Source organism: Macaca nemestrina, chromosome 1, assembly GCF_043159975.1.
Source record: "Macaca nemestrina isolate mMacNem1 chromosome 1, mMacNem.hap1, whole genome shotgun sequence".
Lineage (NCBI taxonomy): Eukaryota > Metazoa > Chordata > Mammalia > Primates > Cercopithecidae > Macaca > Macaca nemestrina.
Window position 1 is genome coordinate 85,371,881 of NC_092125.1, and position 27,341 is coordinate 85,399,221.

The 27,341-nt window shown below is 35.3% G+C and overlaps 1 protein-coding gene and 1 long non-coding RNA gene across 28 annotated transcripts in view; one reads left to right on the forward strand and one right to left on the reverse strand.

Annotated features, from left to right (window-relative positions):
* The window catches only part of LOC105478710 (CDC42 binding protein kinase alpha), a 330,193-nt gene that overhangs the window by 128,738 nt on the left and 174,114 nt on the right, over positions 1–27,341 (reverse strand). For 24 of the 27 annotated variants that reach the window (XR_011614991.1, XR_011615009.1, XM_011736402.3 and 21 more), the window contains 4 exons: positions 19,551–19,673; positions 10,318–10,451; positions 3,110–3,352; positions 2,747–2,857 (listed from right to left, as the gene is read on the reverse strand). Coding sequence is in view for 25 of the 27 variants with exons in the window: in XM_011736402.3 (XP_011734704.1) it covers positions 2,747–2,857; positions 3,110–3,352; positions 10,318–10,451; positions 19,551–19,673 (611 nt within the window). In the remaining 2 variants the exon portion in view is untranslated. The remainder of the gene's footprint in view (positions 1–2,746; positions 2,858–3,109; positions 3,353–10,317; positions 10,452–19,550; positions 19,674–27,341) is intronic. The other 3 variants (XM_011736411.3, XM_071081557.1, XM_024792001.2) reach the window with 1 other exon arrangement.
* Positions 1,252–26,808, forward strand: LOC105478705 (uncharacterized). The gene is made up of 3 exons (XR_985393.3): positions 1,252–1,332; positions 14,856–14,977; positions 26,744–26,808. It is a non-coding gene; the product is annotated as an uncharacterized lncRNA (long non-coding RNA).

The following is a 27,341-nucleotide window of genomic DNA, read 5'->3' on the forward strand; positions in this document are numbered from 1 at the left end:
GTTGGCCAGGCTGGTCTTGAACTCCTGGCCTCAAGTGATCCACCTACCTCAGCCTCCCAAAGTGCTGGGATTACAGGCGTGAGCCACCGCACCCAGCTATCTTTCTTTATATCCATTTTCTATAAGTGTTTTTCATTGGTAAAATTTTTGTTTTACTTTTGAAACGTTTTTGTTAAAAATTAAGACACAAACACACACATTAATATAGGGTTTACACAGGTTCAAGATCATCAAGACATTACTAGGTGACAGGAATTTTTCCAACTCCGTTATAATCTTAAGGGACCATTGTTGTATATGCAGTCTGTGGCTGATTAAAACGTCACGATCTGTACTTACAATACCTAATGTGATATAAATGCCATATAAGCAGTTTTTAACCTTTGGAATAATGACAGGAAAAATCATCTGTACCTGTTCAATACAAATGCACCCATCTAATTTTCTTCCTCCAAATATTTTTGATCCATGGTTGGTTGAATCCACGAATACAGAACTCATGGATATGAAGGGCTGACTCTGTATCTGTTAGGTCTAGTTGGTTATAGTGGTGTTCACGACCTCAATATCCTTATTGACCTTGTGTGTGTATGTTCTATTCATTATTGGAAGTGAGATATTGAAGTCTTTAACTCTTTTTGTAGGGCTATTTCTCTCTTTAAGTCTGTCAAAAGTATTCTCAATGAAGTGAAGATTCCTACTATCTTTAAAACAGCCAAAATATGTTTTAACCCTTTACTATGTGCCAGGTTCTGGCCTATACATGTTAAATGCATTAACTAGTAGGTGTTATATTATCTCAAATTTATAGACGACACAGAGATGTGTTTGGCAAGTAGGTAAACATGATACAGTTTCCAATGCAGTAATGTTTATTGTAGAAAAAAATAAAAAGCAAACTATTAGATAAAATATGTGAATGAAAGTTAGAAAACCTGGGTTTACATTGTACTCTATCACTTATGACTATAAAATATTTAACTCTTCTGACCCTCAATTTTCTCAAATAAAAATAATGCCTAAGATTCTAGTTTGTACTTTATTATTCTTACCACCCAAAGCTCCTAGAATAGTGCTGGAAACAAAGCAGGCCCTGACTGAAAAGTATCTGGGATGGTGATGTAATTACTTCTATATACTAATCCTGCTCTAGAGGTACAGGTGTATATAGAAGACACATCTCTACTTCATAAAGGTAACCAGGACTACGAATTCATGATGAACTAAACAAACTCCCAAAACAAAAACAAGAATAAAATCAAGAGTTTATATTTCCATTTATAGCAAAGGAATTTGACTTGCAACCACTGAAATTCAATTGTCAGAGAAAAAGTAAGTTCTGACCAATTCTACCACATGATTCATTCATTAACTTAACAGGTTTATTAAACAAGTATTAAATATATGGTCCTTTGCCAGGGCCAAATTAACAATATACCTGTCTGTATTTTCAATAAGCTAGGTCACAGTTTAGCTGGAAATATACAGATTTGCAAATAAATAATTACAATAAGAGCTAAGCTACAGGTATTAACAGAATTCCAAGAAGCAGTACAGGAGTATGTAGATTTTAAGGAGTATGATTCTTACATTTATGGATAATTGGACAGTAGACTAAGCATGGTCCTAAAAGAAGTAGGTGAAATGGGGCCTGACAGGTATAGCAGAGGAAACAGGATGGAAAAAGTTTGGAGTCAAAAAAGATAAAAGGCAGATACCACATTCAGACTATTATTTAGTATGGTAAAAATATCATGTCAATTTGATCTTAATTCACTCATTGTAATATACATGATACCATTATTACACTAACAGTTACTGAACACTTATAATGTGTCAGCTTACAAATGTACGTATGCACTCTTGACATGAAGTAGTTTTATAGATGAGAAAATTAAAATATAATGAGGTTAAACGTTGTTATGTTTTGCTTAAGACAGAGTTTCACTCTTGTTGTCCAGGTTGGAGTGCAATGGTGCAATCTAGGCTCACTGCAACCTCCACCTCCCGGGTTCAAGCAATTCTTCTGCCTTGGCCTCCTGAGTAGCTGGGATTACAGGCGTGCACCACCACGCATGGCTAATTTTGTATTTTTAGTAGAGATGGGGTTTCGTCATGTTAGTCAGGCTGGTCTCAAACTCCTGACCTGAGGTGATCCGCCCATCCCGGCCTCCCAAAATGCTGGGATTACAGACATGAGCCACTGTGCCCGGCCCCATAACGTTCTGTCCAATATTACATGTTACACAGCTAGTGACTGGTGAAGCAAGAAGTTAAGAATAGGTAGTCTGACTCCAGAACGGCTCAAGGATTTCCCTTGCAAAGCACCTTCTGCTGAGATAAGACTATGATCATTATCATCTTATCCTAACAAACACAAGTGTCTGCAAAGCTACCCCTGAGCTTCTCCTGAGTCGTTTATGAGATACAGAGAGGTTCTGGATATCTAACCATGACTCCCATGCAGATTACCAGTACATCTTGGGTAGGCAGGCAGTCCTTCATAAACATTCTAACTCCTTCCTGATAGATTCATGTTTCCCACTAAACATATCCTCCATTTTCTTCAGCATAATTAAGAAATCAGTATCAGCTTCCTACTGGTAAGAACGAGAATTATGAATACTAGGTTTGAAGAATGACTAGTTTTCACTGCACACCGAATACAGTGTATAAGCTAACACTCCTAACAAGCCTAAAGAGAAGAAAATTAATTAAGCTTCATAAATGTGAAGTCAAAAGATACCTTCAGTCCCTCCAATTCATTTTCCAGTTGCTTAGAATAGTGCTCACTTTGTTCACGTAGTTTCCTGTCTTTAGATGCTTCAGCAGCTAGAGCTTCTGTATGAACTTCCAGCTTTAAAACAGAATGAAAAAAGCAGATTTCATGGTTACAATCTTTTTCCAAACAAAACATTTATCCCAATGAGAATTTACCTTGTAACGGGAAGATAATTCAAATGTTTAAATCCATATTAAATAATATTAACAAACTATAAAAATAACTTTAAAAAATATTAAATAAAAAATTATATATGATATCACTAGTCTTAAAAAGTAGCTTTAATCACTATCCCATGGGCACTACAAAATTTGCCTGACTACTAACCTCTTTTTTGGCTCTTTCTGTTCTGCGCAGTTCTTGCCTTAAGCTTTCAACTTTTTGCATCACCAGGTCCACCTCTTCTTCCTTATCTCGGACATGGCGAGCAAGTTTCTGTTTTTGGGTGTGCAATTCTGTTAGCCGCTCATTGATCTCCATGAATTCCTGCATGGCCAGTTTCCTCTGACAGTGTGCGTCTTTCAGCTCTTTGGATTGGTTTTTTAATCGCTCACTAGCCTGGACTAGTTCCTACAGTTTTGTAAAAAGAATATAAGTTACCAATTCTGCAACCTAGAGACCAAATTTGGCCATCAGAATAGCTATTATTAAGTCAAGAAGAGCCAAAATTATTCACCTTAGGACAAATTAAAATAAATAAACTACTTCTGAACAGCATGGTGTCTTGACATAAATAAACTACTTCTTAACGGAATGGTGTCCTGATATGGTCTCAATTCCTTATGCTAATACAGTAAATGCATGGGAGCTGCTAATTTAACCTGATAGTACCTTAATTTCCACAAATGAGGAAAAAGTTTAGGAATAAATGATATGATGGTCAAAATAAATATTTGTAAAATTTGATAAATATTTGTGAGGTTGTTTTCATAAAAAACAAGCATTGCCCTTGACATGGAGGCTACGCCTCAAGCCAGAAGCAAGGAGACAGAAACTAAACCGGAGACTCCCTAATTGAAGTGAGAAACTTAGAGGAGAGCTAAAGTGGACTCAGGGCAGTACCACTACCTACCTCCCAGCAAAAGGAAATGCAGATTTTCTTTGGGGGAAAGAACTGCAATGAAATCTGAATTTTTCACATATTAAGAACAAACAAGAATGAGCTCACAACCACAGATTCCAAATTACTCAAAGAACAAAGCACCACAATCAAATAACAAAACAATAAAAATAAACATCAAAGGTATCTTGGTATTAAAATCATTAGATATCAACACAAAATTGCTACATATGAAATGTTTAAAGGAATAAAAGATGAAATAATAAAAATGAAAAAATGACAAAAGGCTATTAAAAATGACCAAGCAGATTTATAGAAGAACTGTATGGAACATTTAGAAACAGAAAACGTTAAGGTTGGCCCAGTTGGTCTCATCTATAATCCCAGCACTTTGGGAGGCTGAGGCAGGAGGATTGCTTGAGCCAAGGAGTTCAAGAGCAGCCTAGGTGACATTGTGAGACCTCATCTCTACAAAAAATAACAATGCCAAAAAAACCAAAAAAGGCCAGGTATGGCGGTGTGCGCCTATAGTTCTAGCTACTGTGATGGGAAGATGACTTCAGCCTAGGAGGCTGAGGCTGCAGTGAGGTGAGATCACTCAGTTGCACTTTAGCTTGGGCAATACAGTGAGACTCCACCTCAAAAAAAAAAAAAAAAAGAAGAAAAAATATAAATGTTAAAATTAAAGACATGCATCAATCACTAGAGGAAGCTCTGCATTTATGAATCAAGAAAAAAATTTAAAAACCCAAACCAGACATGTTCAAAAAACAACACTCTTTGGTAATACCAAAGAGAAATAAAAGACCGTAAAGAAATCAGAGGGACAAAAAGACAAATCACCTATTCCCCATCCTCAAATAAGGTGGGAGGAGGAAAATCAGACTAAGAATATAAACTGAAGAAGTAACAACAGCAACAGAAACAGGGTAAAATATTTTCAAAGACATGAGAAGATAATTAAAATTATATACCTGAAAAATTACTTTTCAAGTCTGAGGCTTCATATAAACAAAAACTGGCAGAGCTTACCATAATCAGATCTGCACTAAAGGAACCAGTAAAGCTTTATCTCAGGAAGAAAAAAATGATTTTAGAGATCTAATGCGAGAGAAATGAATAGCTAACAAAATGGTTAACGTGAATGTGAATGTAAACAAGTGTATATATAAGATTATACTATAAAAATGTTAACTTTGTACAGTAAACAAAAGATACAGCTAAAATACTGGCCAATAACAACACATAAAGAAAGTTATAAAGAGGTAATACAGGTTGAATATCCCGAATCCAAAAAATTTGAAATCCGAAATGTTTCAAAATCCAAAACTGTCTGAGTGCCAACATGATGTTCAAAGTGAGCATTTCAGATTTTGGATTCTCAGGTTAGAAATACTCAACTGGTATAATGCAAATATTCCAAAATCCGAATGCTGGTCCCAAGCATTTCAGATAAGGGATACTCAATCTGTAAAATTAAACCTCTTTAAATTGTTTCTGGGAAATAGTTTTAAGATATTTAACTTCAACTTAAACTTGGTTAATACACATGGTAGAAGCCAAGAGTAACCACCAAAAGACTAGAGAGTAAAGTAAAATGTCAACAACAGCAACAACAAATGTCAGTGAAGAAGAAAGAAATGATTTTGCAAACAGAAAGAATTCTGGAGACTGCTGCATAAGAATGTAAATATACTTAACATTAATTAACTGTGCATTTGAAAATTGTTTAGATGGTAATTTTATCTTATATGTATTTTACCACAGCTAAAAACTTTTGAGAAGGGAAGAAAGGAAATAAAAAGCAGCATGCAAAAATCATGACAAACAGAAAACAAAAAATAAGATAGTAGAAACATATCCATATACATTAGTAATCACCAGTTAAAGGCCATCTATTATATTGGATTAATAAATGAAATCTTGACTTCAATAGAAAAAGTATTATTAAGGATAAGGAATGTCACTACATAATGATAAAATTCAATACACTAAGAAGAAATACTATCCTAAACTTTTGTGCATTCTATAAGATAGTCTCAAAATCATTAAAAAGAAACTGTTAGAACTTCAGAGAAAAATTGGTAAACATCACTATAATGAAAAATTTTAATTTCTTAGTCATTAATAGATAAACCAAGTAGGCAAAAAAAACGGTGAATATAAAGACGATCTGAAAAGCTCAATTAACAAGCTTCATGTACAGAAGCTTGCTCTCTAAATTGGAACACAAACTATTTTCAAGAACACATATTGAATGTTTTAAAAATGGAACAGGCTAGGCCACAAAGCAAGTCTCAGTAGATTTCAAAGAACAGATATTATGTAGAGCAAGTTCTGTAATGACACTGCAACTAAATTAGAAGTCAACAAAAAAAATAAAACTCCATACACTGAAAATTTTAAAAGATACTTATAAACAACTCACTGGTCTGTGAGAAAAAGAACCAATGCAACTGAACTGTTTCTATGAGACCAGTATAATCTGAATATCAAAAAAAAAAAAAAAAAAAGAAAAGAAAGAGGAAAAATAATAACACACCAATCTCACTTATAAAAAGAAACGTGAAAATCCTTTTTAAAAATTAGTAAATCAGTTCCAGTGATATATAAAGTAGATATGCATGAAGTCTGGCGCTAAACTCCTTGTGCTAAAAATCTAGCTCCACCACTTTCTATTTCTATGACCTTGAGCAAGTGAACTAATTTCTCTGTGCTTGGTCTCACCATTCATAAAATGAGAATAATGATATCACCTAACTCATGGGGCTGTGATGGAGATTAAATAATTTAACATATGTAAAGCTTTCACAACAGTGCTATTAGAACAGATATTTGCTACATAAATGTTATCTATACTATCACAGTATTATAAGAAATTTGGGCTTAACCCAGAAATATAACAGTGACTTAATATTAGAAAAAGTCTACAAATGTAGTCCACCACACCAACTTATTGAAGGATAAGAAACATATAATCATATCAATAGAGCACAGAAGGGCACATTGAATAAAGTCAATACCCATTCTAAATAAAAAGCTATTAACAAAATAGGAATAGAAGGTAACTTCTTTAACCTGATAAAAATTATTTATTAAAAACTTACAGCAAACATTATTAGTGATGAAATATCAGAGGCAATTTCTTTAAAATTGGGGAACAAGATGGGGATGCCTGCTATTATCATTTCTAGTCAACATTGTACTGAGGTTCTAGCTAATACAGTAAAACAAGGAAAGAAATGAAAGTCTTTTCTGTACGAAATTTTATGGAAGAATATTTTAAAAGAACTTTAAATATATGGAGCGATATGTTTACGAATAAAAAGACTTTAGGAATGCAGAGAAACTTTCATGTTTTTGCAGTTTGTCCCTTCTGAACAAATTTTATCAAAACCTGGGCTAAATGAAAGTCTTAAAAAGTAACTTATAATTGATTTAGTAGGGAGAAAACTAAGATTTACCTTCTGGAGGTTATGTGTTTACATTACAAGGTGGGGTGGCAGAGAGTAGGAGCCTAGACCAAGGGGGCTTCCTTTGATAGAGCAGAAGACTCTGGGCTTATATTTACAGTGGAAATATTTATCTATGTTCCAAAGGGTTAGAGAAAGAAACCAAGATCCTTCTCTTTAGATTTCCAAGGAACTCTCTCAGAAGAGGAGAAAGCAGGAAGCAGTTGCTTCTTTTCTCTATGTAAACACCTGGATAAATGTTTTCAAGGCTCCTCATTTACAATACAGATTCCTTCTGTGTAGGGTTTTATCCTGCCAGCTCTCAGGGTATTTCTCTTGAGGTAAGACTTAGCACAGAAGGGAGCCATGTAGTTATTCCTTGCTGTATGTAAGTAATAACAGTCCATTCTATTCTGGAAATAATCTATGTGTATATTCAGAAAAACAGTAATAAATATATATAGTAAGAACTTAAAGACAATATTGTAATGATGTTAATTCTCTCTAAATTGATCTATAAATTCAATGCATTTTTTTTTCCTTGAGATAGGGTCTTGCTCTGTTGCTCAGGCTGGAGTGCAGTGACATGATCATGGCTCATTGCAGACTCGATCTACCAGGCTCAAGTGAACTTCCTGCCTCAGCATCCTGAGTAGCTGGGATGACTGGTGTGCACCACCAGGCTAATTTTTTTTATTTTTTGTAGAGACTGGGTCTCATTCTGTTGTTGCCTAGACTGGCCTCAAACTCCTGGACTCAAGTGATCCTCCTGCCTCGGCCTCTCAAAAGTGCCAGGATTACAAGCATGAGTCACGATGCTCAGCAGATCAAATGTAATTTTAATCAAAATTCCATCTTCACAGTTTTTAAAACATAGTTGAGATACAGACTCTAAAATTTTAAAACTTTAAGATAAAAATTTAGGAGAAATTTTTAAAATCTCAGATTTTTTTATATAAGACAGCAAATACACTAACCATAAAAATATTGATAAATCTGGCCACAATAATCCTAAGAACGTTTTTTAATAAAAAGATTCCTAAAAGCAAAAAGATAAGCCACTGAGAGATATTTGTAACACATATAACTCACAAAAGATAAGAATGTCCAAATATTTCCAAGAATTCTTGTAATCAGTAAGAAAAAAACAACCCAACAGAAAAATAAACCAAAGATATTAAGAAATATTTCACAAAAGAAATGTAAATGACAATAGACCCATGTGAAGATACTTGACCTCATTAGTAATTAGAGAAATGCACATTAAGACCACAACCAAACATTTTCTAAAACCTAAAATCTCAATTTAGACTAGATTGGCCAAAAGTAATAAATCTGGTAATATGAACACAAACTCCTATACACTACTCGTGGAAATGGAAGTTGGTATACTAGAAAACAGTTTGGCATTATACAAAATCAGAATATTTGCTAACCCAATCAAAAAATGGGCAAAGGACCTCAGTGGACATTTCTCTAAGAAGACATACAAATGGCCAATAGGTATATGAAAAAGTATTCAACATCACTAGTCATAAGAGAAGTAAAAACCAAAATCATAATGAGCTGTCACTTCACAGCTATTGGAATGGCTATTTTTTTTTTTTAAAGACAAAGGATAACAAGTGTTGGCAAGGAATGTGGAGAAAAATCATTTTCTAATGCCTATAGGATATTAAGCAAATCACTCAAAATCCTATATTGGTATCATCTGTTTCTTTTCGTCAGCACTATTGTCTTCTCAAAATATATGAAAAGGATTTTTCATGCTAAAACATTAAAAATTGGTGACTATCTGTCACTATAAATCTAGCGGTCAGATTTTCATCCTCTTTTCAAAGGGTTAGAGGAAGAACCCAAGATCCTTCTCTTTAGATTTCCAAGGAACTCTCTTAGAAGAGGAGAAAGCAGGAAGCATAACATCCATTATGTTAACTACATTTGGCTGAGTAATCCTACCAATAAATATAAAATGGTAAACCATTAATATTACTATAATATTATTAAAGTTAATAGAACACTAACTGTTTTAAATGACAAATGTTATTAAATTGGCAATGAATTTAAATGGGCCTATACAAAAAATTGGTTGAAACTGCATTAAGAAGAAAGTAAAAATGTATTGGTCTATTTCAATCTATTCTTTAATAGCGTTCTCTTTTAGTCCTTTTGATTAGTTTCATCAGCTAAAGGTTATTTGTTTTATTTTTAATTCCCTCCATTTCTTTCCTGGCGCAAAGACTTTCAAATCTTCCCCCAGAGGATTTCATTCATTCTATATTATCAGTGCATTATATTAATATATTACATTATTGAATACAACTTATGCTATGGCATAAACTACAGATTTCTTGTTTGCAATGGCTAGTATTAGTCCCAACATTTTTGTATTAATGAAAGTCACAGTGCTTAGCAGCATGTGGTTCAAGAAAAGTATTTTCTCTAGTGCTTGAATATTATTTACCCTATTGGGCTATGTTACAGAGTCTTAACTATCAATAAATTTTCTCGATGTTTAAAATAATGTTTAAATGTTATACACAGTTCTTATGAAAATCACTTTAGCTTTTTTACCCATGCTGCTTTGAAAGATAAAAACTGATATTTAAAACAAATAACCAAAGAAATTTTAAATTATATTTTAAGAATGTTCTTATCAGTAAGTTATAATGAAAATATGCCTGTATTTTAAATATTTTCTATAGATGCTAAACAGATTCTACTATTTTCTTATTTCTTCGTGTTTCTTTTTCAATAACATTCACTTTTAATCTAGTCCTTTGACTATTAACTTTCTAAAAGAACAAAAGATTCTGAACTTTCAAGCTTCAACAATTTAAAAGTTTATTACTAGCTACTCATCAAATGACATACACCAAAATAATCCTTATATTTTTAAACCAACTTTTAAAAAGATAAAATATACTATGTATTATTGTAATTCATTATGAATGCTTTCAGTATTCTATTATACAAGATTCAAAACAGAGAAAAAGCTTTAATGATCTATTCACATATTTTACCTTATTTAGATCTTCCCTTTCTTGTTGTAACGTTTTGATTTGTTTTTCATAAGCCTTGATTTGTCTAAAAGCTTCATCTAGTTCTTGCCTCACAGCATTAGCTTCTTCAAGTTGCTGTTCCAAATGACTCAATTCTAAAAACAAAAGACAATGTTTCTTTTACTATTTGTATAAAAGCAAATGATTGAACCTAAGGTAAAACAACTAAATTTTTTTTTTAATCAGTATTTTGAATTTGGTGTTAGGTCTACTGACAGACAGTGTATACCAGTATGACTCTTGACAAATTAAATGCTTATCAGTTCACTGTAAAGATGGTGAATTACGTATGCCAGTGTGAAAATGTGCAAAATTTATGTGCAGAAATGCCTTACAGATTCATTGTGAAAAAAAATACTTGCAAAAACAGCACCTTCAGACCAATTAAAAATTTAAAACTAACAAGCAACAAGAAACCCAACCAACAACAACAAAAAGTCAAGTTTTACTGCAGTGTTGGTAAGCATCCTAAGGCTCATGTTAGTCGAATTACTGTGTAAGATGATTTTGATTCTAACAGGGTGGTTCCAAATCACCCAGTCTAGTTACACCACTGTTTATCTGAAGAATAAACTCTGATTTCCAAAAAGCACATACCTGAAAAACTCCTGATCTAAATCAATTCTTCTATTTTTCGATGAAGAAACTCAGGGAGTTGAATAATTTGCCTAGTCACATTGCAAAATGTGTATCAGAGATAAGACTAGAGCCCAGGAAATCTTGCACTGACTTCTCCACTTTACATGGTAATGTTATTAAATAATGTTTAACATTCTCAGATAAGAGGGGATATTAAGAAACAACAACATTATTTATTTTAACCTATGCCTTAAAATGTAATAAATTGATAGGAAGTGTTCCTGGTATTAAAAGTAAACTAGGAAAGAACTGAAGTCAGTGATACAGAGAAATCTAAACAATATTCATGATCAGTTCTGCTCTGGATATTTTCTGTTCTTTACACATTATTACTCTGAGTCAGCAATACCCAACCTTTTTGGCACCAGTGACCAGTTTTGTGGAAGACAATTTTTCCATGGCCCAGGAGTCTGGGAGCTGGGAGATGGTTTTGGGATGAAACTGTTCTACCTCAGATCATCAAACATTAGTTAGATTCTCGTAAGAGGCATGCAACCTAGATCCCTCGCATGAGCAGTTCACAATAGGGTTCACGGTCCCATGAGAATCGAATGCCACCGCTGACCTCACAGGAGGTGCAGCTCAGGCGCTAATGCTCACTCACCTGCCATTCACCTCCTGTTGTGCGGCCCAGTCTGCCGGTACTAGTCTGTGGCCCGAGAATTGGGAATCCCTGCTCTAAGTGACATCCCCAGAAAAGTGACATGAGCATCCCTTAGGAACTTAGATATGGAGAATATCAAGCCCCAATCAAGACCTAATGAAGCAGAATCTATACAGTATCCTCAAGTCATTCATTTGTACGTTAATGTGTGGGAACCAGTGCACAAAGTGTTGCATACTGTTGAGACTGATGCTTTCAATAAATGAAGCAGTGTTAATATGTTAGTCCTATTGGGAAAAGCAATTCACTTGTGTAGATGAAATCTGCAGTCTAAAAATTACTTAAATGTATTAGTGTATCATGCATTGTATAGTACTACATTCCATAAATAACTGGTATCAGTGCAATAAACTTACAGATTTCAAACTTACTTTGAAAGTATAGTTATTAATAGCACAGTTAACTTTTGAAGATGTAAAGTTGTATTAACTGGTTTTCATAGTATCTGAACAGTATCAATTAATGAATGCTTATGTGAAGAAAACTAAAAATCATAGGGTGTTTAATCTTAATCATGGTGTTTAGTCTTATATTCAGAAAACTGTATTTTATCACTTTATCACATTTTGGCATTTCATAGGGGAATATTTCTATTTAAATTAATTTCTTTCAAACACATTTAAATATTTTCTAGTTCAAGTTTTTAACATTTTTAGGATTTCAAGAATTTCTTGTTTTTCTTTTTTTTTTTTGAGACGGAGTCTTGCTCTGTCCCCTAGACTGGAGTGCAATGGTGTGATATTGGCTCACTGCAACCTCCGCCTTCCAGGTTCAAGCAATTCTCCTGCCTCAGCCTCCTGAGCAGCTAGGATTACAGACACTTGCCACCATGCCCGGCTAATTCTTGTATTTTTAGTAGAGATGGGGTTTCATCATGTTGGCCAGGCTGGTCTGCAACTCCTGACCTCAGGTGATCCGCCCACCTCAGCCTCCCAAAGTACTAGGATTACGGGCATGAGCCACCGCGCCCGACCTGGATTTCAACAATTTCTAAAGTAAATATCAATTTACTTTTGTTATTTCTCATAATTAAGAGTAAAAATGTAGCCTGTAAAGCAGCTGACTTCTGTCACTTCCTGGTTCATTTTAATTACATTTTATGGTTAAGGAAAATCAATTTAGAGTAGCGATATGGTACATTTAGTAATCCATTCTGAGCACACTTTCTTTCTTCTACTTTTGAAGTGTTCTTCTCTGACATGTTCAATTTTTTCAGAAATTATTGTTACTGACTTATTTCAACAGCTCTGAGAAACAAAAAAATTCAGTATTTCATAAAATTTCCCTATCATATAAAGTTTATAACAGATGATATCACATGGGATAGCATCTAAAAGCTTTAAGGATATTTTTACTGATTTATTTCAATACAGTGTTAATTTTAGTTTTCACCACAGCCATTTTATTTTGGCTGCTTTGCAATGGAGTTGTTGGAGAAATATATGTCAAATTTCCCTGTTTTATACTTCAGACACTTTTCAAAGTGAAAAAAGCTCAAAACATTCATTTAAACAACAGTATGTGAATTATGAGAAGTACAAAAGAATGTACCAGATTTAGAAGTGTTGGAAAAGATAACCTCTCCTCCAATATTTCATAAAATCCTCCATTATGGAGGGAAACACAGCACTCGTAATTTGGAAAACACAGAATGTTGCATTCCCAAAAGATGAACACCCCATATCAAGAAAAATCCAGAATGCTTTGAACTTTGGTCAAATACTATAAAATGGGTAAAGCAGCAGAGCCTTTACTTTCACTACAACAAATAGCAAATATGGCTAAAATTCTGAAAGAAATCCAGAGACTATTAAAAATATCCAACACAATTAGCCATGACATTTAGATAAAGTTGTTAAAAACTAATTATAGTGAACAAATAGAAAAAGCTGTACTAGGCCGGGAACCATGGCTCATGCCTGTAATCCTAGCACTTTGGGAGGCTGAGGTGGGCAGATCACCTTAGGTCAGGGGTTCAAGACCAGCCGGGCTAACATGGTGAAACTCCAGCTCTAGTAAATATACAAAAATTAGCTAGGTGTGGCACACACCTATAAACTCAGTTACTTGAGAAGGGCTGAGGCAGGAGAATCACTTGAACCCAGGAGGTGGAGGCTGCAGTGAGCCAAGATCGCATCACTGCACTCCGGCCTGGGCAATAAAATGAGACTCTGTCTCAAAAGAAAAAGCTGTACTAGGAAACTGGGTTAGCTGATATCAACTAAATGGTTCTTAGCTCACGGATGCTATTTAGGACTGTAAAATTCAACTTGTTAGTAATGAGGACTTAATGAAGGTATCATACATATGGGGTTATTTTCTTGGTGCTATATGGCATGGAAAAGAAATATAAAATATGGTCTCTGTCTTGAAGGAGATAAGTTAGACAACAGCAACACTCTTTTAAAAAATAATAACGTAGAAAATCAAATGCAAATTGTGTGGCAGGCTATATATGCTATAGGAATTGAGGTCCAAAAATGGGCATGATTAAAGCAGTATTCAAAGTGGAACACTATAAACTGGAAAGGGGTTAAGACTGGGGCCAGCAGGAGGTTGGCAGAACAACCAAAACATCTCCCTGATCCACAAGATGGATATTTTCATTTTTCCCATTATGTAACTCTTCTGAGATGCGAAGAAACTTTACTTCTAATTATAATCAGTAAAAACAGGCTCCCTTATTATCAACTTAACAATAACCCACAACACTCGGACCAACTCAGGCTCCCTTATTATCAATACTCCTATTCACAGGGGAGAGAGGGAAGGAGAGAGACAGAATGTGTGTGTGTGTGTATGTCTGTGTGTGTGTTAGTTTAGGGTTGGACAAACAGAAACGGTACACAGAGACACATATCCCCAACCTCAAGGCAACATAAGAATGAGAGTTTCAAAAGTACATTATAGATTATAATAAATTTTTCATTTAGGAAACAAAAAATCCTATTTTCTCATACAAAAATATTAAATGAGGTATGAATTTTTTATTTAAAAAAATTTTATTTTTGTCTGCTGATACTCAACAAATATATATTGTCTGTTATACAATACTGGCAATAAGCTTGGCATTAGGAATGTAGTAGGAAAACCTACTATAACCTACTTCCTAACCTTTAGGAGCTCAGAGTATGGTAAAGAAGCAAATATTAAAAAGAAGTTGTCAATAACTATAAATTTGTCACATTTTTTCCAGGAACTTAAAAATATTGGAGAACACTGCTGTTGGGAAACACAAGATAACCAGTCATTAATGGTGGGTATTTGTATACACAAAGACTTTGCTCAAGAAGTATCTGGAGGAATGACAGATTGAAGGTATTTTGGATACTTTTTTCTTCAGAGCCAAATTAAAGTTGGGGCTACTCATCAGGCAGGTCTTAAAGGGAGCCTTCAATTTGTATTTTTTGTTAAAAAGGGAAGGAAAAAAGAAAGGGAAGGAAAAAGACAGTATGTGAAGGAAGTGGAGCATCACGGGGTGATTCAGTATGGCTGGAATCACTGGACAAGGGAGTAGTAACAAGAGATAAAGCTCGAGAGGCAAATACATGCATAATAATGAAGGGCCTTGTATTAGAATTGAGAAATTTCTACTTTATCCTGCAGGCAATGGGGGTCCACTGAAGATATTTATGTTGAAGCTGTGACATGAACAGACTTACATTTTTAAAGCTTACTCTGGAGACTTCAAGTTCTGGGAAGATGGAATAGATATATTTCCCATTCTTCCCATTAAGTATAACTTAAAACCCTAGACATTATACATAAAACAAACATAAGACGACTCTGAAATGTGAAGGAAAAAACTTCCTCAGGACATTGGGATCTGATAAACAACATAATGGTTGAGTTTTCTGGGGTTTCTTCTTGGTTCATATACCCCAGAATTAGAGCTAAAGATGATAACCCACAAATGACAACAGGTATAAAGAGAAAAAGCCCCAACAAAAGCCTGCTCTTTCTAGCCAAAGGATTAGGAAAGGGGTAGACCAGGAAGACAGAAAACTCATAGAAAATAACAATTCTACTTGAGATAAACATCACAGAAAAAAACTGGTCCCATGTCACCAATGTCAACAATGGATAAGTGCAGGGGGGCTAGATTTCCAACCTCATGAGGCTATAATGAGATGCTCAAACATATCTGCAAAAGTGGTGTCAGAAAAACACTGGGTGTGGTTACTCATGCCTATAATCCCAGCACTTTGGGAAGCTGAGGAGGGTGAATCACTAGAAGACAGGAGTTCGAGACCAGCCCAGGCAACACAGCGAGACCCCATCTCTACTAAAGACACAAAACATTAGCCGGGTGTGGTCCCAGCTACTCTGAAGGATGAGGCACAAGAATTGCTTGAACCTGGGGGATGGTGGTTGCACTGGGCTGACATCATGTCACTGTACTCTAGCCTGGGCAACAGAGTGAGACTCTATCTCCAAATTTAAAAAAAAAAAAAAAAAAAGAGTGGTATCACAAAAAGACAGGACATTAACCCTCACTGGCTGACAACAAGCCTCCCCTCACACACACTGTCAGTGGAAACCACACAGGAAACCTGGACTTCTACCTCCAACCTGGGTTGACTTTTGGATCGCAAGCATACTGTATTTTCAATCTCTATGTGGTTGGGAAAAAAATCTGCATATAAGTAGATCCACACAGTTCAAATCCATGTTGCTCAAGGATCAAGTGTATTTATAAATTTACAGCATATTTAATTTTACTTTAAAATAAATCATTTATAATAAATGTATAATTTTATAATAATTTTATGCTGCCTCAGCATCCATTTTGAATGCAGGTTTAGCTTTCTTGTTTCAGAGGCAGGGTTTAGTCACTCTTGATGCAGTTTTAAATTCTACACCACACCCAAGGGGCTCAAGCTGGAGACATCTCTCCCACCTAGCAGACTGGGATCCTGCCTTCCAGCCACCTCCTCTAAAGGGACCATTCAAGCACTGGCTTCCAAACTTAAAGTGATCTACATCCTATTCCCTAATATATACTGCTAGTTGCCATGCTCTCCTGCTCAAGGCTCTCTGTCTCCCTGCACTCCCTGACCTCCAGGTGTGTGGCCTCCAGGTGTGCCATGTGCCACAATGTCTGTAAGTACTAAAAACTCTTAAATGTTCACATTGAGGTTGTCATTGACGCTGTACCAGCAATCTGACTCCTGACTGCAAGGCTGCTTCAGAAAGGATGCATGCAGGTGGATCCCCTGCTAGTGCTCTTTTGTTCAGGCCTCTGGTGGCTGCTGGTGACAGTAGCCACCAGCTATGTTGACAGAGAAACAGCCAGTACAAGAAAGAAAGAAAGGAAAAAGAAGAAGAAGAAAAAAAAAGAACACTAAAGACTAATATCCTTCATGTATATAGATGCAAAAATCCTTAAAAATATATTAGGAATGGAATTCAGCAACATATAAAAATAATTGTACACCATGACCACTGTTTACAAGAGGGATGTATGGCTGGTTCAACACTTTAAAATCAACCAATGTAATTCGCCATATTAACAGGTTATTTTTTGAAAATCATATGTTCATATCAATTGATGCAGAAAAAGCATCTGACAAAATTCAGCACCCATTAATGATTTTAAAAGCCCTTATAAATACAAAAACAGAAAGAAACTAATGCTTTCCCCCAAGATTGAGAAGCTAGAATGTTCTTCTCATCATTCTTCTTTAGCATAACATAGTGCTGCAAGTTCTTGCAATAAGGCAAGAAAAGGAACCAAAAAGCATATAGATCAGAAAGGGAGAAATAAAACTGTTCCCACCTGCAGATGACATGATCGTCAGAATTAAAAATCCCAAATAAACTATTTTTTAAAACCCTATTAGAACTAATAAGGGAGTGTAGCAACACTGTAGAATACAAAATAAACATGTAAAAATCAACTATATTTCTATATATTAGCAATAAACACATGAACAATAAAATTAAAAATACAATACTATTTGGAATTGCTCAGAAAATGAAATTACTTATCATGATTCTATATATAATGGGTTAGACATCAACACAGGTTTCCTTTGGATAGTGCCAGAACATTACTGTGAATGACAGCAAAACGTTTTAAGATTTAAAAATTTAGCTCTTACACAGAGCTAACAAAGAAGCTCACAACTATTTTGGTGAATGACATAACAACTAGATTATTGATTTGAATATTTTACATCAATATCATCTATTTCAAGGCAGTTTTAAAATTAATTAGCAAGCTTTCAAAAGCTACTGCCATTCAAAGCCACATTCTACTATTAAAAAGAGAAGAGACAGGCTTATGAATAAGTTTTCCAAATTCCTATTGCCTCTCTGAAGACAAATCACCGACCATTCTAGCTGGTCTTCTGTTCTACTGCTTTTTTAGTGTCATACAACTCTAATGTAGACATTCAATGACACTCTTAACGTTACTGTTGGTACCAAAGTCCATGATTCACTTATCACGTTCCCAATCTATAATAACTTACTTTTGGAAAGATAAAAGTAACAGAGATTAGATATATAGATATTTCTTAGGAGGACAGCCTCTTAAAAACACAAAATAGCATTCACAAATTATGCTCAAAATTAAGATCTCCATATATTTAAAATAAACAAAGTGCTAATATGGCATTTTAAATAGTCACTTTTATAAAAGATGCTACATTAGATTATTTCTTCTCTTTTACTTATTTTTGCCTAAAACTGCCTTTCTGGAGAGGCCTGACCATTCTCGTTAAAACAGTACCTTCTGCTCTCTCTTCCTATCCCTCTACTTATTCAGATCATGTAATGCCTCTAAACCCTGCAAAAAACTGCCATTTCATTCTGAGTAAAAACCAAAGACCTTACGACAATCAGTAAGGCTCTACTGATCAGGCAACAAGTCCATTTCACCCCTTTAGTTCTCACTTCCTTCCATTCTCCCTGCTTGCTCATTCTGCTCCAGCCATGCAGTACTCTGTTTTACTTGAACACCTGGGGCACATTTGATTTTAGAGTCTTTGCACCAGCTAGTCTTTCTGCTTAGAACATATATTTTGCAGATAACTGTATGGCTAACCCCCTTGCCTTCTTTAAATTTTTGCTAACATGTCACCTTCTCAGTTAGGCCTACCCCTGGAGCACTATACTTAAAATGATAAAACTCCTCATTTTGCACATCTAATTCTCCTTATTCTATTTTTATTTTTAAAGCACTTATTACCTTCTAACATATTGTATCATTTACAAAGTTATATATTTACTGGTTTCTGTTTTCTGTCCTTTACCCAGGCCAAAGCAAAGATTTTTTCTTTAAAGTTGTTTTGCTTAAGTTGAATCCCAAGAGCCTAAAAAAACACCTGCTACATAGTAGGTGCTAAATATATATTTATTGAGTAAATGCAATAAATGAATAATAGGTATACAAACACTTGTCAAATTTAATTTTAATCTTAGTAATATAAAGAAAAAATAATTGCATAACAAATAAAATAAATTTTCCTGATGCCTGTATACATGCACTCTGCTTGTCTCTAGTGTCCTTCCTCACACCTTACTCACCTTTTCCTCTCCTCACAAATATGCTTTGCCAGAAAAATTCCAAAATGAACAGGCCTTCCAAAAAAGCCATCCTTATTCACATAAGTCTGGGTTAGGTGATCCTCTATGTACTCTCCACGTATCTCCATTTATTTTTCCTGATAGCCTTTTCATACGTATTGCAATAACTGTTTATCTGTTTCCCAGACCAAAATGTGAACTCCTTGAGAGCAGAACCCATTCTTATTTGCCCTTCCCTGACTACCATGCAACTCACATCACATAACACAGACAGGTTCTCAATAGATGTTTTTTGTGTGAATAAACCATTGTTTAAACATTTCCTAAATTGAATTAGCAGTGAATCACAGATATTTACCTGTTACTTGTTTCCTTAGTTTTTCAATTTCTTCTTTTAAGTTTTTTATTTCTAAATCTTTGCTTGCTGTTAGTGGACCATCAACAGTTGAATACTGCAGAGCTTGGACAGTCTGTGTTGACTCTTTAAAAAAAAGAATAAATAAAAATATCACCATACTCCAAATTCTTAACACTAATAACATTATATTGTTTGCAGAGAAATTCTTACACAATTTATAGAACAAAACATCTACTCACTGATAAAAAGCATGTGAATACGTAAAAATTAGGTCATAAAAAATCAGGCCAGGCATGGTAGTTCATGCCTGTAATCCCAGCACTCCGGGAGGCCAAAGTGGGAGGATCACTTGAGTCCAGGAGTATAAGACCAGCCTGGGCAACAGAGTGAGACCCTTTCTCTACAAAAGATACAAAAATTGGCAGGGCATAGTGGCACATGCCTGAAGTCCCGCTACTCAGGAGGCTCAGATGGGAGAACTGCTTGAGCCTGGAAGGTTGAGGTGGTAGTGAGTCATGATCATGGCACTATACTCCAGCCTGGGAGACAAAGTGAGACTCTATTAAAAAAAAAAAAAAAAAAAAAATCCGCTGCGCGCATATATATATATATATATATATATATATGAAAGAATCCACCTTCTAATAATTTTTGGTTTTAAATACTGTTGGTGTACTCTGCCAGTGAATCAACTACGTAGCTCCTTTTTCTCCTAGTAGGAACATCACCATGTGATAACTCAAAAGCCTGGTATGTCAGTCAGATGCTATATGAAGACGTGAATTGGGTTTACAAATGGAGGGTTAGGCATGTTAATATACATATGCAGAAGTGCTGGCCTTCCAAATTTTGTCTGAAAGTTGAGGCCCATCTATAGGTAACTACGGCTCAACAATGTAGCTAAAATATTTAGTTTAAATAGAAAATATTAATTTATCTTGCAGTTCTAATTAGAAAATACAAGGTTTTAAAGAACAGTAAGTCTATTGAGGCTTATTCCCAGATATCATCAAAAGATATGGAACAAAGAAAATATTTTTTACCATTTTACACCAGAAATGAAATTGCCCTTTGTTCTAAAATAGGTGTTCTGCTATTTATGGAGGGATTCTTACATAATAAGTCTCTCCTTTACCATAATTATGAGTTAGTGCAAATCATTACTGATTACTTTGTGTGTGCATATGTACGTGTGTGTGTAAACCATAATCCCTATATGTTTGGCGGTCAATAAATATTTGTTAATTTGAATTAAAGGTGTAAGATATACTACATTGTGCATCTGATCTTGATTTTCTGCATCATATAAGTATTTCTTATACATTTCTATCTCTTTGGGTTCAAAACATGCTAAAAACTGGTCCTTTCTGTATTTATTATTTTGAAAAGAACATCCAATGTTTTTATTTTTTTAAGACATCTAAATTGGGGGCAGAAAATGGGGGGACATAAAAATACCCAATGTGGGAGAGGTGCAGGTGTGGTGGCACATGCCTGTAATCCCAGTGCTTTGGGAGGCCAAGGCAGGTGCACCACCTGAGGTCAGGAGTTGCAGATCAGCCTGGCCTACATGGTGAAACACCATCTCTACTAAAAATATAAAAATTAGCCAGGCATGGTGGTGCATGCCTGTAATACCAGCTACTTGGAAGGCTGAGGCAGGAGAAATGCTTGAACCCGGGAGGCAGAGGTTGCAGTGAGCTGAGATCATGCCACCACACCCAGCCTGGGTGATAAGAGAAAAACTCTGTCTCAAAAAAACAAACAAAAAACCAAAAAATACCAAATGGACATTAATAGGAGTTACTTTTCCTCCTGTACCCCCCCTGCCACAGGTATGAAGGTGTGGCAGGCATCCTTGCTCATTATTGCCACCTCTCTCCTCAAAATTCCTAGGTCTACTGAAATGGCCATTTCCTGCTTATGTAGTTATCCACTTGTCCTCCCTATCTTACTCTTTTTTAAACAAGGATTTTACATGTTGTTCTCTGCTCTTCTTTCCATTACTACTCTTCTTATTATTCTTAGTGACTTTAACATCAAAATAGATAATCCATCTAACACTGACTTCTGAGGCACATAAATCCTCTACGGCAGATACTGCTGGTTTTTACCCAGCATCTACTCATCTTTTCTTCCTTGTGAACCAAATTCAATTATCAGGCTACAGTGTGCATAGGCAAGGTGGGCCCAGTCAAAACTGGCTGGCTTAAATTAATCATAATAATTCCATTCCACATTGCAAGTGTTGGTCAAGAATTAGGTATGTGACCTAGTTAGAACTTAAATGGTACCTTGAGAAGAAGTCCACTAGGGGGCTTCAGGGAGAGGTTTTAATCTCCCATTAAATGAAAGATGTGTGAAACTAAATGAAGCTTTCCACTTTCTGAGTCTCTGGATATGTGCAGATATGAAGATAAAACTCTTGGTGTACTCTACCAATGAATCTATTTAGCTCCTTTTTGTCCTAGCAGGGAACGTCATCATGTGGTAAGTCAAATAAATGCCTGGTATGTCTGTCAGATGGTATATGAAGTGAATCTGGTGTATGAAGGGATGTCTTACCTTCCAAAGTTTACATCTGAAAGTTCTACAATATTGTGGAATCAAGGAAAGCCAAGAAATTAATAGGGCAGCTACCCCAAAATTAGCACTGAAACCATTTACTTCTGGCTTCTTAAGTGAGAAAATAAATCCTTATTATTTAAGAATTCTCACATCTGCAGCCCAAAACAATCTAGCTGATAGACTTCTCTCCAGTATAACCATCAGATTAACTGGCCACATCCTAAACTAGTGGTTCTCTACTGCAGGTGTACCATCACCTCATGTGAAGGGGACAGAAGGGGAGTCAGTTGTTGACACAGTACATGAGGAGACTGCGACAAGCATTTAACATCTGGAAACTCAGAATGTTCAATATCTCAGAGTGTGAAACTCTCTCTCATGTGAAAAAACTACCTCACCCCAAATGCTTGTGGTTCACCAATTAAGAAATTCTACTATACGCTTTGTCATTATCAATAACGTCATGGCCTCCAAAATCATCTCTCTTATCTGTACAGCTTACTACTCCAGGGACCACTTCAACAATTCTTCATTCCCACCACAAATGCCAATCAGTGTGTTCCCAACACTTTCCATTTTTTCCTCTTTACTTCCTTACCTACCCTGGTTAGATTATTTGGTCCATCACTGTTTTGCAAATACCTTCCATTTCTTTACCCTTCTCTCCTCCATTGTACTTATTCTAGAAGGCCCTCAATCTTGGCTAATTTCTACTCTCCTCCTACTCTATGATTTTACCCAAGTAGCTAAAAATGACTGAAAAAAATACACAGTCATTTAAAACTCATAATTACTAAACTTAAATAACATGGAAATATCTGGCTATCCTAAACTATTTCCCTGGCTCATTTACTCTTTTCATCTCTATACTGATCATTTCATATTTTCTCTTTTTCTTGTCAAATATCTATTATCTCCTCTACCTTCCTTACTCTCAGTGGATGACCCTACTTTGTATGTGATTTATTGTCTGTCTCCTCAAAGTAGAAAGGAAACATAACAAGGGGAGGTATTTTTGTCTTTATCTGTTTTTTATTACATTACTAGTCATATGCAGAACAGTTCCTGGCTATTTGATACTCAATAAATGGCTGACAAATGAATGAATCAGTTTAAATGTTAATCTATGTCACTGCTATGAAATAAGTATTCATGCCAAAAGGCAATGATCTTACATTTTTGTTCGCTTTGCTCTGTGTAGACGATACTATACATGTAAAAATACTAAGAACAAATTAAAGAATTCAAAACATTAAAAAAAAAAAAACCAAAACACAGGAAATTCTTAGTCATAAGGGGATGGACTAGGAAGCAACAGGTCACTGCTTTGTTTCTCCTGCTGTAAAAAGTAAAAATTCAGTATATAATTTGGAAAAAATCTTATTTTTAAAAACATCTTCGGTTTACTTTACTTAGTTCTCTTTGCTTTCCCAGTCAGAGGTGGGAAAGTGAGCCAGGGAAGTGAGGCATTCTGAAGTGAAGAGGCTATTACAACTGCTTCTTACCTGGAAGCCTTATTCATTTCTGTGAGTGTACTTAGGTCAAGCCTGGCCTTTAAATTGAGAGATAACATGCTGGAAAGAAAAACCACTGAAGCTTCTGGAGGATGTGTGGGGATGATGCAACAATTTGGAAATCTCAAAGTCCGTAAGCATATTGTGCTTTCATTCCCATGGTATATTTTAATTGTTGTACTTGGGGGCTGCATGGGAAGTTAGGGAGCTTTGAAAAGTCAGACAGAAATCTCTGATAGTATAGAATTATTTCAGAGACGAAGAGCTGCTTGAGGAAGAGAATCTGCTTCAAATACATGGCCAGTCTCTTCATCAAGACACTTACCAAATTTGGAAATGGTATAGGGCAGAAAGCTGAAGAGGAGAATAAATCTCCCATAGTTTAGGAAGTGAAGGAGAAAGAGGCCCAACTAGGCTCTATCCAGCTCCCGCTTCTGGGCATTTGAAATCAAAGGTAGGTTTGAATCTAATTAAAAATGCAATTTAAAGGCGGGCACAGTGGCTCATGCCTGTAATCCCAGCACTTAGGGAGGCTGAGGCGGGCAGATCACGAGGTCAGGAGATCAAGACTATCCTGGCTAACATGGTGAAACCTCATCTCTACTAAAAATACAAAAAAATCAGCCAGGCATGGTGGCACACACCTGTAGTCCCAGCTACTCAGGAGCCTGAGGCAGGAGAATCACTTGAACCGGGGAGGCAGAGGTTGCAGTGAGCCGAGATCAAATCACTGCACTCCAGCCTGGACAACAGAGCGAGACTCCGTCCCCACCCCCCCACCCCCCCAAAAAAATGCAATTTAGTCTTGTCCAAGTTCAATTCTTGATGGAATGAAAAGGGAGAAGCCTCTCTGGGGCAAAAATAATATAAACTTGCTTCTCTATGTTATTTTTATTCCTGACATCTTTCACATGAGACATTTGGAAAAGCAGAAAAGCATGACAAATGGAAGAAAAAAAACAGAAAGGCAGGTTCACAGTTGCTGAAATTTAACAGATAAAGACCTCAAAATATTATTAAAATGTTACAGAAAATAGCGAAAAAATACACAAAAATATGGGGAAATTTCAACAGAAAACTGCAATTGAGAGAATCAAATGAATAAACTTTAACTAAAAAAGACAATATCCGAAATTAAGATTAATCAGATGGACTTAACAGCAAAATGGATATAGCAGAAGACAGAACTAGTGAACCTGAAGGCAGATCAATAGAAAATATCTTAATGAAGCACACACACAAAAAGAAACAATGGAAGGAACAGAACAGAGCATAAAGGAAATGTGAGATACCATCTAACATATACGCAATTACAGCCCCAGAAGGAGAGGAGAAAGTGCACGAGGCAAAATAGTATCTACAGAGACTATGGCTTAGAATTTTGCAAAACTGATAAAAGACATCAAACAAGATTGCAAAAGCTCAGTGAATCTCAACCAGGATTTTCTGTTAATACAAAGAAAGCTACACGTACGTGAATCACAGTCCAACTATTTGAAACTGAAGGACATAATCCTGAAAGCAGCCAGAAGGGAAAACGTATACATTACATTCAAGAGATTAAGATTAACAGCTGGCTTCTCAAGAAATATTATGGAAGCTATTATAGAAAAGAATAAAATAATACATGTAGAGCTCTGAAAGACAAAGCTGCCAAGCTAGAATTCTAATCCAGCACAAGTATTCCTCCAAAATGAAGGTAAAAATAAAGACATTTTCACATCAACAAAACCCTATCAAGAATTGTCACAACACACTTACATTACAAGAAAACAATAAAGGAAGTTTTTTAGGCTAAAGAAAAATGATTCTAGATAGAAACATGGAATTTAGGGAGAAATAAAAAGCACCAAAAGGGTAAATGAATGGGTAAATTAAATGATACTTAAAATTAATGAGTAAAGAAAACGTAAAGCAACAATTGAGTAAAAATGTATTAAAAGATTTATAACACAGATTAAGGTAAACTACATAACAACAGTCATACAAGGAGCTGGTTGTCTAAAGGTTTCTACGTTGTTTGTGAAGTAGTAACATATAAATTACTAAGAAAAAGATATATAAAGACCTAACAGAAAAATGGGCAAGAACCTCGAACCAGAACTTCACAAGACTAGATATCCAAATGGATAGTATATATGAAAAGATATTCAAACTCATTATCCATCAGGAAAATGCAAATTAAAATCACGGCAGGACATCACTATACTTCTACCAGAATGGCTACAAGTTAAAAACGCTGACAATATCAAGTTCTGGTGGGGAGCTGAAGAAAGTAGAACTCATAAATTATTAGTAGAACTATACATTGGTATAATCACTTTGGAAAACTCTTTGAAAATATCTTCTAAAGCTGAAAATCCTCTACTATATGGCCCAGAAATTCTACTCCCAGGTATATATCTGAGAGAAACAGTATATAGGACCATCAAAATAAACATATAAGCACATTTGCAGGAACTTTACTCATAGTAGTCAACATCTGGAAATAACCCAAATATTTACCAACAACAGACTGGGCAATTTTTTAGTGCTTATACACAATGAAATACTAAACAGCAGTCCAAAAGAAAAAAAAAAAAAAAAAAAAAGAGCAAACTACTGATATATACAAAACATGGGTGAATTTTAAAAAACAACAAGTGAAACATGCCATACACAAAAGAGAATATACTGTATGATACCATTTATATGAAGTTCAAAAACAGGTAAAAATTCATTAATGGTGAAAGAAATTAGGATGATGTTTATTTCATAGTGGTAAGTTACAAACTGGGAAGTGGCATCTGAGGACTTTACCCTATGCTGGAAATATTCTACACATGAATATGGGTGAAGGTTACATTAGTGTACACATATACAAACATTTATTAGGCTTATACTTAAAAGTAGAATGCTTGCACACTTTGCTATGTCACCACATAAAAAAACAAACAGAAAAATTTCAGTCACAAAAGGGAAGTAATTCATATGCAGAGATCTTAACAACTTATGGAAAAACAGAAAATAGTCCATTCTATTGATGTCTACACAGCCTTTTTCTCTACTTGGCCTCTAAAACTATGAGAGTAAAATTCTGTGATTGTAAAACTTTGATTATTTCTCTCCTAGGAGTTACAAGTTCCTGATTATTTGTGTATAAATACATTCCTTCATTCACAAAATATGTAAGTAAAATATATAATATGTGACATCCTTTATTTTAGAGAAAAAAGAAAAAGTAGATAGTAGTACTGGGGATATACATATGATTAAATTATAAATAGGATGGTCTGGAAAACCTTCATTGAAGGCATCATTCAACTAGAGACTTGCTTCAAGTAGAGAGTATTCTAACATTCAAAGGTCAAAGAGTTAAGGAAAACTTAGCAAAGGAGACTGGGAAGGACTGGTTTATGAGGAAAAAGAAAACCAGGAGATAAAGTGCCCCGGAAGCGCCCCCCCTGCCAAAAAAAAAAAAAAGGCATTATCAGGAGGAATAAATGGTCCACAGGATCAAATATTGCTGATAGGTTAAAAGGTGAAGACAGAAATGATCACTGGATTTTACAGCACAGGAGAGGGAAATAGACTAGGGGAACAAAGTAGGACTGCTAGGCAGCATGAAGAGCTGACCTGAGGTGAGTGTCTGTGAATCTGAATTAATATTATTAGTCAGCATGTTGTGGGTGTTTTAGGTAAGCTGTCTTCAGCTGGATAGTTGAAGACA